This window comes from Dromiciops gliroides, chromosome 6 (genome assembly GCF_019393635.1).
Source record: "Dromiciops gliroides isolate mDroGli1 chromosome 6, mDroGli1.pri, whole genome shotgun sequence".
NCBI lineage: Eukaryota > Metazoa > Chordata > Mammalia > Microbiotheria > Microbiotheriidae > Dromiciops > Dromiciops gliroides.
Window position 1 is genome coordinate 37,680,254 of NC_057866.1, and position 12,527 is coordinate 37,692,780.

Below are 12,527 nucleotides of genomic sequence, written 5' to 3' on the forward strand. Positions count from 1 at the left end.
GGGATTACCACACACACCCAATTGGGTGGAATAATCTAACCCTGCAGGAAAATAGGAAGGGAAGGGGATAAAGAGAGAGGGGCAAAAGAGAGGGAAGATTGGGGGAGGGGACAGACAGAACCAAATCCCTTTTGAAGAGAGAGAGAGTGTGAAATAAGATAGATAATAGAGTAAGGGGGCAGCTAGGTGGCACAGTGGATGGAGCACTGGCCCTGGAGTCAGGAGGACCTGAGTTCAAATCCGAACTGACACTTGACATTTAAGTAGCTGTGTGTCCCTGGGCAAGTCACTTAACCGTCATTGTTCCGCAAAAAAGAAAAGAAAAAAATAAGCCATTGGTAACAAGAACCCTGGGGGAGGGGAAGGAGAGGAACCAGGAGCCCGGGGTTCCCGTCCTAGGTCTGGGCCGTATTACTTTTGGGACGTTTGGCAGGTCCCTTTATCAGGAGGTGTTGGGCCAGCTCTAGAGCCGGTCGTTAAATTTTACGAGTGCGCCTTTACACCCTCCGTATCGGGGTTTGATCGGTTGCCTTGATGGTCTGGAATTAAGGGAGGGTCGGAGAATGTGTTTATATTGGAGGTTAGACCTAAGGGAGTGTCAAAGGTACAGGTTTCTTTGTTCCGAAATCCAGTGGTTGGTCCTTTACTAATACTGCCCTTCTGGTCGTCAATTTCCTCATCCGTCAAATGGGAGGGTTGGGCAAGTGCCCTCCGCTTGTGTCCCTACAATAGAGGACTAGTCAGTTCTCTTCCTCTCAGCGAGCCGCCCCTTCTCCTCCTGCCGGCTCCCTCGTAACCGGAAGGGAGGAGCGAGGATGCCGAACGAGGTGACGTCAGAGACACCAGAAGCCGCTTCACCGCCCCGCCCCCTCGCCAGGCCCCTGTGTTATCTAGGTGCCGCGTGAGGGCGCTGCCGGCGTCACGACGGCCCGCGGTGCCCCGGATGTTCTCCCTTCAGGCCCCTGACAGGGTCGGGGCGCCGCCATTTTGGCTCCTCTCAGAGTGGGTGGCGGCGGCGGCGGGTACTGGCGGTCCGGAGCCGCCCGCCGGGGACAGGCTCCTTGCCCGCTTTTTTTTCGGGAGGTGACTTCGAGCTTCCTTTTTCTCTTTTCCTTCTAGCCCCGTGCCGCGGGCCAGCTCGTACGCTTTCGCCAGGCACCCGGCGCGATGTCTGGCGACGGAGCCGCCGAGCAGGTGAGGAGGGGAAGGCCGGTGGGGCCTCATGGCCCCGGTCCCTAAGCCGGGGCCCGGCCGGGTGGGGAAGGGGCGGGGCGGGGAAACGCGAGTAGCTGCGGGCGTGTCTAGGTCGTGGTTAGGGGGCTAGCTTGGGGGTGGGTGAGCTGGGGAGGGGGCCGCGCCCCGATCCCCGGCCGAGCCGCGCGTGGGCCCGGAGGGGGCGGAGTCAGGCCGAGGGGGACGACCCCAAAAGCAGCCCCGCCCGGACCTCGGGTCCTCCTCCGGGGACCCGTAGGAGCGGCGGGTAAACTTTTTAACCGGTGTTGGTGTTAGAGTAGCCACATGGGGGTGCGTGGGGGGCAGGGCTCTCGGGGGGAGTCTCAGAGCCAACTTTGATTTAATAGTCGAGAGGGCAGGAACCTGCCATGTTCCACAGCCCCCTCCCTTCCCCCTCCCGTCACTGTGGGTCCGAGCATCTTGACCTGAGCGCATAAAGCCCGGGCGGCTTCGGGGGCGCCCCCGGCCCTTTAAAAAGCGAAGGGGCCTGCGCCCCTCGCGGTCGGGCCTGAGGACTTGTGGGCTGAGGTTAGGAGAGTCGGCCCCAGGAGCTGGCGGGGGCCGTGCTCTCCGCGCGGCGTCCTTGGGTCCTTTGGGGGAGCCGACTCCTCCTCCGCGTGGCCGGAAGCCCTCTGCCGAGCGGCTTCAGCCCGGAGGGAAGCGAAGGAGCGGGCGTTTTCGGGGTAGGGGGCCCTTGCTGGTGGCGGTACTGGTGCCGATCCGAGCGAAAGCCCTCAGTGGGGCCCAGTGGTGGTTGGGTGGGGCTGGCAGAGCGTCCGGTAGCAGCCATTTCGGCGGCAGGTGCGAAAACTGACCGATCCGCCCCTTAGTCCGTGCTTACCATCCCCGTGGCCGGGAGGCCGATCCCCGAGGCCGGAGGCGGCCTCAGACCCGCCAACTCGAGTGTAAAGTGGAAGGAGTGGTGGTCGTGCCTGCCCCCCGGGTGGTCGTGAGGCTCAGCCTCCCTTCCTTGGTCTCCTCCTTTCCTCTCTTCTTTCCTCTGTCCATCCCCCCTCCTTTTCTTCCTTTCTTCCGCAGATTAGCTCTTACGGGTATCCCTAGAACCCAGGGCATCAGGAAAGACATTTCCACAGGAAGTGGCTCACGGGAGAGAAGGGCGTCTTCCCCGACAGATTTGGAGCGGGAGAGCATTGCAACATGTGGAGAAGGGGAGGCCTCTGAAGGGAGAGCAAGAAGGCCGGGTTAGGGGGACCGTGTGTAGTGAGCTTGAGAAAGCAGCTGGAGGCAGGTTCTGAATTGCTGAAGAAAGTGTCTGTTATCCTCGGGGCCGCACGGAACCGATGACGTTTCTTTAGTAGAGGAGTGATAGGATTCAGTGTTTGCATTTAGGAAGATGGTTTTGGCCGCTGGGTTAGAGAAAGGAGACTGCAATCCGGGAGATTAATAGTCCTGGAGAGGCGTGGTGGTTGTGTGTGTGGAAAGAAGGGAGCAATTGCAAAACACTTTGTAAAGGCAGGATTGAGTGGGAGTGGTGTTGAGGGACAGAGAAGATCACTCTAAGATCGCATACCTGGGTTACTGGAAGGATGAAGGTGTCCTCAATGCAAGTTTGGTGAAAGGAAATGGGTAAATCTGGTGAAGGGGCAGGTTTGGAGAGGAATAGAGAAGATAATAAGTTCTTTGAAGGGAAGGTATTGAGAGATCTGTTCAGCAGTCAGTTAATCGTGTGGGACTGACTAAAGGTCTTGGGTTGGATAGGGAGTTATCTGTGTAGAGATTATAATTGCACTTTTGGGAACTGAGGAAATTACGAAGGGAGATGGGTGTACAGATAGAGAGGGCCCAGGACAGAGCCTTGGAGAAGCCGGAAGATTAGGTGGCTGCACCTAAGTGATAATCCAGTAAAGGAGTGGTCACACTGAAATAAAACCAGTATCATTAAAATCTAAGGGGTAAGAGTGTTCAGGAAGTGGGGAGGGAGGGAGTGGTCAATATTGTCAGTGGCTAAGATGTTAAGAAGGATGAAGACTGAGAATGTGCTTTATAGAACAATTTAATATAAATGATTTCAGCCCTCTGAAACAGATACTAATTCCAGTTTATAGATGAAGGTACTGAGCTTTTGAAGTTTAAAAGGGTGAGGGAAAGCTAGTTAAGTAACTGGAGCTCTAAGACAGATAAACTTTTCTCATCCAAGAAGAATATTTAAATCTTTCGGTGTTTAGGTAAGAGTTCAGCAGGCTGGCAGAGATGGGGAGGGTATGGTGTTATAGCAAAAAGCCTGAGCAAAGTCAAGGAGGTATGAGAGCACAATTTATGATTTAGGCATGGCGAACTTTGTCTTAATTTTCCTGTAGCATAGAATATGTGAAGGGAAGTTACATGAGATTATAGACCAGAAAGGCCCCGAAGATTTTTGTGCAGATGAGTGACAAGACCAAATCTCTGCATAAGATATTCTTGCTTAGGGTATTAAGAAATAATTGGAAGGCACACAAGTCCTCTGCAGGAAAATTTAAGCCCCTTGAGGGCAGGGTTTCTTCCAGCTTTGTTTCGTATTTTCAGTGCTTTGCATTTATTTATAAAATGTTTGTTGACTCGAGGTGCAGAAGTATCCGAGGCAGATGATTTTGGTGGTGGTCCTGAAAAGAAGAAAGCAACTATGCAGAAGATGTTTGGGGATAGATTTGACTCGACCAGGATTTGTCTAACCTAATTTACCTGTTAGGATTAGTTGTGAGGTAGATATGAGTCAAATATAAGTTTAGGGTTAGGATGATGGGACACTGGATGAGAAGGGTGCCACAGGGAGAAATAGAAAAGGTGGAAGGAAAAATAGGCTTAGGAGGAATGAATGAGCTTAGTTTGGGGAATTTTGAGTGTGAAGTGCACCTGTAATTTCAAATGAAAATAGCTGTAGGCAGTCCAAACCTCTGAGAAGTTGAGACTAGAGATTTTGATAAAGGAGGAAGTGAATGAACTTGCTAGACTGGCTTAGTAGTGTGGTGTATAGAAGGAAGAGAGGAGGGCCAAAGGGAGCATTCATATTTAGGGATTAGAGGTTCATTCTAACAAAGTAAAAAAGTAATTTGGAAGTGATTAATTCAGAAAGAAGGATATGGATAACTCAATCAGTTTGAACTTTGAGGGGAAGGAAAAAGAGTTAAGGAAGAATAACTTGCTTGAGATGACATGAAATTATCGGAAATGTATAAATTGTTTTTTAAAAAACTTAGTTAAAAAACAGAATTGATTTTGAAAAGGGTCAGATATATGGCTAAATGTTAAGTAAAAAGTGTGGTACAAAATGTGATCCTACTCTGATTACATGTTGCAAAAGACCCAATTATATTGTCAGTGTATAGAATAGATATTTTTCTTTTAAAAGTGTTTTAGTGATGTGGATTATGGTAAAGGAGGGAGAGAGAAAGGTTTGTAGATTTTTTTAGTCACTTGGTGTTAGGCTGCCTCAGAGAAAAATTGTTGACTTATGCATTGCATAAGACTGGTAATGAAATGTCATAAACTTTCTTATATCCTAATGTTAATTATTTGAAATGAGTGGTGACCTTGTGACTAATAATTTCAGGAGCCTGAGGTTTAGGAGAGGAGTTGCACAAGCCCTGGGGGTCTGGAGACCATTATAACTACGGTAGAGTGTGCTTTTTGTGAATTTCTCATCTCTTTAGAATATTAAGTAGTGTCAGCAATTTTATTTTCTTTTTCTTAGTGAATGATAAAGTAGAGCTTTATGTAGAATGTGCTTTATGTAGTCATTTTTATGAAACATCAAAGGCTTGTGATTCTTCGTCTAATACTAATATTCACTGCCTTTGCCTGCATATGGAGACAAAATTGTACCTAGGAAGTGACTTTTTACCAACAGAAATGGCAGGTCTTTGTAAGGAACTGGAGTTCAATTCTTTACTTTGAATGTCTTGGGGAGGTTGGCATCTGAACTTAAATTAGTCTGCAAAAGATTAACCCCCAAGACATGTTTTCCTGAGCAGCTGTTGTGCTGTTTTCTATTTCCTTCCTTCAGAAAGAAAGCTTATTTTATTATCTTTCATCATCCTCTAGAGAAGAAAATACTTAAAAGTATGCATTAAAATATGTATATATTTAAAAGTTCCTTACCGTCTGGAGTGTTTTGTTATATAATCAATTAACAAGCAATATTGAAGAACTCTAGACCCTGCTAGACAATGGAAATAAAAAAACAAAAGAAAAATGAAACGCTCTCCTCAAGCTTCAGTTTTGTAAAACAGAATAGAAGGCAGTTTTGAAGGGCAGCACTACAAGAGAAGGGGGAATTGAGAGAGAGGAGCTTGGACTGAACTTTAAAGGAAACTAAGTGTTCTATGAAACAGGTCATCCAAGTGAGCACATCTTAGTCATTAAGGTGTTCATCCAGTGGCCTTGGTGGGGAGTCTTTGCAAAGGCACAGAGAGGAGGAAACATACAAAATAAATTACTAACGGTTCTCAAGTACAGCATTCAAGGCCAAAAAGCATGTTTAATTTTGTATTAGTGAAAAATCAAAGCATGCAAAGTTATTCAAGGGAGGGAAATTTTAAAAGCCATACGTGTTTTATATTGTATTTATATTTTAATGAGTTGAGGAAAAGGTTACATTCTTCATATATGTTCATCAGCATTCAAAAGAAATTTCAACAATTACCAGAGTTTTAAAACCTGACTAGTGTGAAGGGTGTGGGGAAAGGTAGAAGTATATGTGTGAGAGAAGGGAGTTCTCATAGGATTATAGATTTAGAATTTGAGGGACCTTAGACATTATTTATTCCAAACTTTTCATTTTATAGGCAATAAAGCTAAGGCTCAGAGAGTTTAAAATAGCTTGTCAAAGAAACCCATAGTAAGTGGCAGAGCTAGAATTAAAATTTAGGAGCTTGTTGTATATAATCATACAGAGTGGTTAGAATATGGAAGAGAAGAGGGAAATTACTTCCAAGTAGGGAGATGAAGGAATGCTTCATGGAGATAATGTCTTTGAACTGGAGCCGAAGGATGGATAAATAGGAATCAAATTTGCAGAGGGTAATAGAGGATAAGGAGAGAGTCCTATGGGTAAAAGCACAAAGGTAGAAACAGGAATATTTGGGTAGACAAATAGTCTAGTGTGGGAAGTTTATGAAGGGGAATTAAAGGAGTTAAGACTAGAAAGGTGGTATGGGGCCAAATTATGTCTCTCTAGGATGTCCTGTGGACATCTGGAACTCACCATATCCAAAATAATAAAGCTTATCTTCCCTTCCTAAACTTTCTACTCCAAACTTCTCTATTCCTGTTTAGGATGTCATAGTCCTTCCCCACATTATCCAAGTCAACCTTGCAATCTTCCTTTGGTCTTCCTCTCCTTTATCATCCATATCTAATCAGTTGCTAAGTCATCTACTAAAGTCTAAACACTCACACCTCCTTCCTCTTCTCCCATCATTTCTTTTTTTTTTTTTTTAAGTGAGGCAATTGGGGTTAAGTGACTTGCCCAGGGTCACACAGCTAGTAAGTGTTAAGTGTCTGAGCCTGGATTTGAACTCAGGTACTCCTGACTCCAGGGTCAGTGCTCTATCCACTGCGCCACCTAGCCGCCCCTTCTCTCATCATTTCTTGCCTGGTATTTTTATAAGGATTCCATTAGGTAACAACAGAATAATTAATATTTGTATTATCACTTTAAGGTTCATGACCCTGGGAAGTAGGTGCTTTTGTTGTCCCCATTTTATAGGTAAGAAAATTGAATCTGAGAGAGGTTAAGTGACTTGCCCAGGGTCACAGGTCTATTAAATATCTGAGGCTGGTTTTGAACTCAGGTGTCTTCGTGACTCCAGGTCCAGCACTTTATCCACTGTACTGCCTTTCTGCCTTCAGTCTCTGCTTCCAGTCTGTCCCCTCTTCAGTTCATCTTCTCCACAATTGCCAAAATAATTTTCCTAAGGCACAGGTTTAAGCATATGACCCTCCTTCTCAAAAACTTTTGGTGGCTTCCCGTTGCCTTGATTAAATCTCTCTGTCTCATTCCATTACTTCCTTTCTCCCTCCCTAGTTTGGCTTGCAAAGCCTTTGATAAGTTGGCTCCCACTTATCTTAAACCTTATTTTATACTGCTCCATGCATTTTCACAAACCCCTTTCCATAACTGAAATGTACTTCTTAACCTCTGCCTCTCAGAATTTGTCTTCCTTCTGGATTCAACTCTACAATATAAGCTTCTTGAGAACAGGGACTGTTTTATTTTTTATTTTTGTATCCCTTTGCTTTAGAGATTTAGGTTTATTGACTTGATTAGAAAATGTAAATATCACCTTGAATATTAGTTGTAGGAACCTGGACTTTATTCAGTAGGCAGTAGAGAGCAATTAGAGTTTTTTGAACTGGGATGGTATATGGAATGATCACAGCTTGTGATAAGATTAAACTTGGAGCATTGTCAGTCAGCCCCTGCTCTCAAGGAGCTCCCAATCTAATGAGGGAGATGTACCCACAAGCAATATACAGGAAAAATTGGAAATGATCAAAAGTGAAGCCACTAATAGGATTTTAATTCAATGAGCATTTATTAAGTGCCTTCTATGTGCTAGGCAATGAGGATACAAAGGCAAAATAATTCCAACAGTAGGCTCTAGTAGTAAGGAGCTTACATTCCATAGGGAGGAAAAGATGGATTGGAGGAGGTAGGGTGATGAGGTAAGAAATTTATTTCAGTAATAGAGGCCAATTCCTTTTGCTAAGGTGAAGTAGGCTGCTTATAGAGAGTGAAGCTGAGAAAAATGGGATAATTACATTAAGGGCCCACAATAGGCCCATTGGATGAGATGGCAGAAACAAATGGGCAGTTAGCCATAAAATGGGGAGTGTGGGAATGAATGGAAGTTGTAAAGTAAGAGATGAGGGCATTCGTCATTATCAGGGTAAAACAGGTGGGTGTTTGAGAAAAATGGAAGTAGTGTGTAAGTCTTTGTGGGGAATGATAGTAAGTAAACAACTTTCTGGCAGCTGTGATAGGAACATAACTGATTGTATTCTCTTCCCTTTTACTTATTTTAATGTGATAATTGTAAAGTATGATTGGGAGTTCTTTAAGGAAAGCCTTAAAAAAGGGTGAATTGAGAGGCAACCAGGAGTTCTTAACCTTTTTTCTGTCATGCCTTTGGCAGTCTGGTAAAGCATATAGACAGACCCCTTCTTCTCAGAATGATGTTTAAATGCATAAAATAAATAGGATTTCAAAGGAAATTAATTATATTGAAATAAAATGTAATTGTTTTCCAAAACATAATAGCTAGCATTTATATCACACTTTTAAGGTGTGCAAAACACTTTATGTATTGTTCCCCACTCAAGATCAAGGACTCCCTGAAATCTGTTCTTATAAATCTCAGGCATGAGGGTTGTTTCAAGTGAGCATATTTTAAGAATCTTGAATACAAATCTGAATGGTAAATACATTAATTTGGTATTTTCAAAAGGTATCTTGTAACTTAATATTTTGACTACTTAGCCAAAGGGGATAGAGACTAGACTAGGGGCTTCCTCCACATGTGCTGATCATCACCTCTGCAAGTTGCCTAGAAGTTAAGAGGTTTGCTCCGTGTTGCACAGCCTGTCAGTGGTAGGACTTGAATCAGGTCGTCTTGTCTCAGGGGACAGCTCTCTCTGTCCTCTAGACCAAGAAATAACCTTTTTGTGTCATGGACCCTTTTAACAATCTGGTGAAACCTATGAATCTATTCTCGAAATGTTTTTAAATGCACAGAAATACAAAGGAAACCAATTATATTGAAATAGTTATCAAAATATTAAAAACAAACACAGATTCACAGATCTCAAGTTAAGAATCCCTGTTCTAGGCCAAAGCTTCTTAAACTGTGGATTGTGACTCCATAAGGGGTCATGTAACTGAATGTGGGAGTCATGAAAAATTTGGCATTAAATGTTTGATTTGTATACCTATTTTATATACTTATTTACCCGGGGTCTGGTAAAAAATTTTCAGGCGAAAAGGGGCTGTAAGTGGAAAAAGTTTAAGAAGCGTTGTTCTAGGCCTCGATTCCTCTCCTAGCTAAAATTCACATTCCCAGAGAAGGCATTTTTCTTGTAGTTTTTTTAAGCTGCTTTTTAAAACTTTAAGATGGTTTAAAGATAGATGAACAAAAAAAAAATATTGGAATGAATGATTATTTCTACAAATAAACAAATAGCTGAGAATCCAGGTTTTTTGTTTGGTTTGTGGTTGTTTTGTGAGGCAATTGGGGGTTAAGTCACTTGCCCAGGGTCACACAGCTAGTAAGTGTCAAGTGTCTGAGGCCAGATTTGAATTCATGTCCTCCTGAATCCTGGGCCGGTGCTCTATCCACTGCTCCACCTAGCTGCCCCCAGAGCATCCATTTTGATTTAGAGAACCTAGAGATGCCTCCTAAAGTTAAGCCTTTGAGCTGAACTGTCCACTTATCAGAGGTTTTTTAATCTTTGTAGAGCTTGGAAGTTAATTTTTTTTTTCTGTAAAATAAGTCATGTTATTATTTGACTGCTATAATACACATTTTGCCTTTTTTTTAAGCTTAGTATGTTTTGCTGGAGCTTCATTAATATCCCAGAGCAATTTTTTGGTTTGTTTCCCCGGGCAGTAATGGTTAAGTGATTTGCCCCCAGGGTCACACAGCTAGTGTCAGGTGTCCAAGGTCAGATTTGAACACAGGTCCTCCTGAATACAGGGCCAGTGCTTCATCCACTGCATCACCTAGCTGCCGCCACATAGCAGTTTTAAGTGACTGTTTAAGGGCACAGCTGTCCATTTTAGTTGGCATTGATCAGAGCCATGTGGCACCACCAAGTGTTTTATTTTGTGGGCATGACAGTTGATGCTGTAACTTAAAGCAAATTGATGCAATAACTAGGTTTGCAGAACTAACTTAACAAGTTAGCAAAACTAACTTAAAGTAGGTTGCATTTGATTATAAAAATAATTTCTTGAGAAATGCCATTGTCTCAAGCATATTGAGAGAGTATTTTTAGCTCTGGTTTCACCAGTTTAAGGAAACCTGATAGTATGAAAATCAATATTTTTAGAATGACTAAATTAGGAGACCATTTGTACTTTAGAATGACTCATTATCTTATGTGCTTCAGTTTCCTCAACTGAAATATTTACTCACATTATAAAGCTGTTCCAAAGCATTCAAATTTCTTCTTAGAAAAGAACTCTTAGGTAGCACAATAGATAAAGCACCGGCCCTGGATTCAGGAGGACCTGAGTTCAAATCTGGCATTAGACTCTTGACACTTACTAGCTGTGTGACCCTGGGCAAGTCACTTAACCTTCATTGCCCCGCAAAAAAACAAAAGCAAGAAGAAGAAAAGAACTTTATCCATACATCTCTTACATCCATCCATTTCTCACTTACATGACAACTATCCTATCTGACTTGGGCTACTAAAATAGCTTCCTTATTGGTCTCCCTGCATCTAGTCTTTCCTTCTCTAATCCATTCTCTATCCAGCTGCCAAAATAATCATCCTGACCATGTAGCATTTCTGTTCCACTTAGCTCTCTTGCCTCCTTTGCGGCTAAGATGAAATATAAACTCCTCTGTTTGGCTTTGAAAGTCCTTCACAATCCAGGTATAGCCTGTCCTCAAGTTGTGCACATTACTCTCCTTCCATTCTATCTTCCTGCCATACCGGTCAGCTTGCTGTTCTGTGTGCAGAAGCATCTATCTCCCCATCTCTGCCTTTGCACAGATATTTTCCTGTGATTGGAATGCAACTAAATTCAGCATCCTTATATTGTTAGTGCCTGCTGTATGCTAAGAACTGTTCACTGCCTTGGGTATACAGAGACAAAAACCCTAGTCACTGCCCTGAAGGAACCTAGATTCTATTGGGAAGCATTTATCCTTGCCTCCTTCAAAGATCCACTTGAGTCATCACCTACTTGTGAGGACTTTCCTAATTCCCTTCCCAGGCATCTAGGTGACTCACTGTGGCTTGAGCACTGGGCCTAGAGTCAGGAAAACCAGCCTCAAATACTTAACTGTTGAGCAAATCACTTATCCTGTTTCCTCAATTTTCCCAACTGTAAATTGGGTATAATAGTGCCTAGTAGAATAGTCAACAGGCTTGTTGTGAAAGATCAAAGGAGATATTCGTAACGTGCTTATCAGAGTACCAGCGACAGAGTAGGTGCTATACAAATGCTTATTCCCTTTCCTTTTTCTTCCCACCAACTCAAGTATACATATTATTTCTTCCATAGATTATAAGCTACGTGAGGAAAGGGAATCTGTTTCTTATCTTGATCCTCCAAGCCTGGCTCTATGCCTGGTACTAGTAGGTACACAATAAAAACTGATTTAACAGTTGGCATGTATATTGAATGATTGATTCTTCATTGCAAATGACCACCTAATATATCTGTTCTCTAACTGAAATAGCATATTTGTGGAATGTAGCATATTAATTGTATTTTAAAACTCTTCCCACATTATCATACATTTGGATAAAGCCTGGATTTGAAGTCAGAATTATTAATGTCATAAGTGCCTTCTATGTCCAGGCATTGTACTAAGTGCCAGGGATACAGAAAGACAAAAGACAGTTCCTGTGCTCAAGAAGTTCACAGTCTAATGCAGGGAGACAGGAGACAAGAAACAAAACATACATAATACACACAGACATACACATGTATATAGATAAATGGATAGGTAGAAAGGAGAGGGAAAGCAATAGAATTAATAGGGGTTAGGAAAGACTTCAGAAGATGGGATTGTATTTGGGATTTAAAGGAAGCCAGTAGGCAGAGATGAGGGCAGAGAGAATTCCAGGTATGGGGAATAGTCAGAGAAAATGCCCAGAGCTGAGAGGTGATGGAGCGTCCTGTTTGTGGAACAGCTAGGAGGCTAGTGTTGCTGGATTGGAGAGTTCTGTGCTGAGGTGTAAGAAGACTGGAAAGGCAGGCGGTGTCTAGGTTATGGAGGGATTTGAGCGCCAAAGGATTTTATTGAATTCTGGATAGAGTAGGGAGCTACTGGAGTTTTTTCGGTAGGGGGGGATGATATGATTGGACTTGTACTTTGAGAAAATCACTTTGCAGGATCTTGCAGTAGTTGAGGTGTGAGGTGATAAGGGCCTATACCAGAGTGGTGATGGTGTCAGAGGAGAGAAAGGGACATATTCCAGAGATGTTGAAAACAGGACAGGACAATCTAGTGAGGCATTGAAGAGAATGCTTAGGTTTTAAGTCTGAAAGACTGAGAGGATGGTGCACTCTCTGCAGTAATGGGAAAGGTAGGAGAAAGGTAGGCATAGGATGCAGT

General features: G+C 43.4%; 1 protein-coding gene across 1 annotated transcript in view; it reads left to right on the top strand.

The window, feature by feature from the left end:
- Positions 1 to 953: 953 nt before the first annotated feature.
- The window catches only part of CSTF3 (cleavage stimulation factor subunit 3), a 78,716-nt gene continuing 67,142 nt past the window's right edge, over positions 954 to 12,527 (top strand). The window contains exon 1 of the mRNA XM_043971690.1: positions 954 to 1,194. Coding sequence (XP_043827625.1) covers positions 1,168 to 1,194 — 27 coding nt within the window. The 5' untranslated portion in view covers positions 954 to 1,167. The remainder of the gene's footprint in view (positions 1,195 to 12,527) is intronic.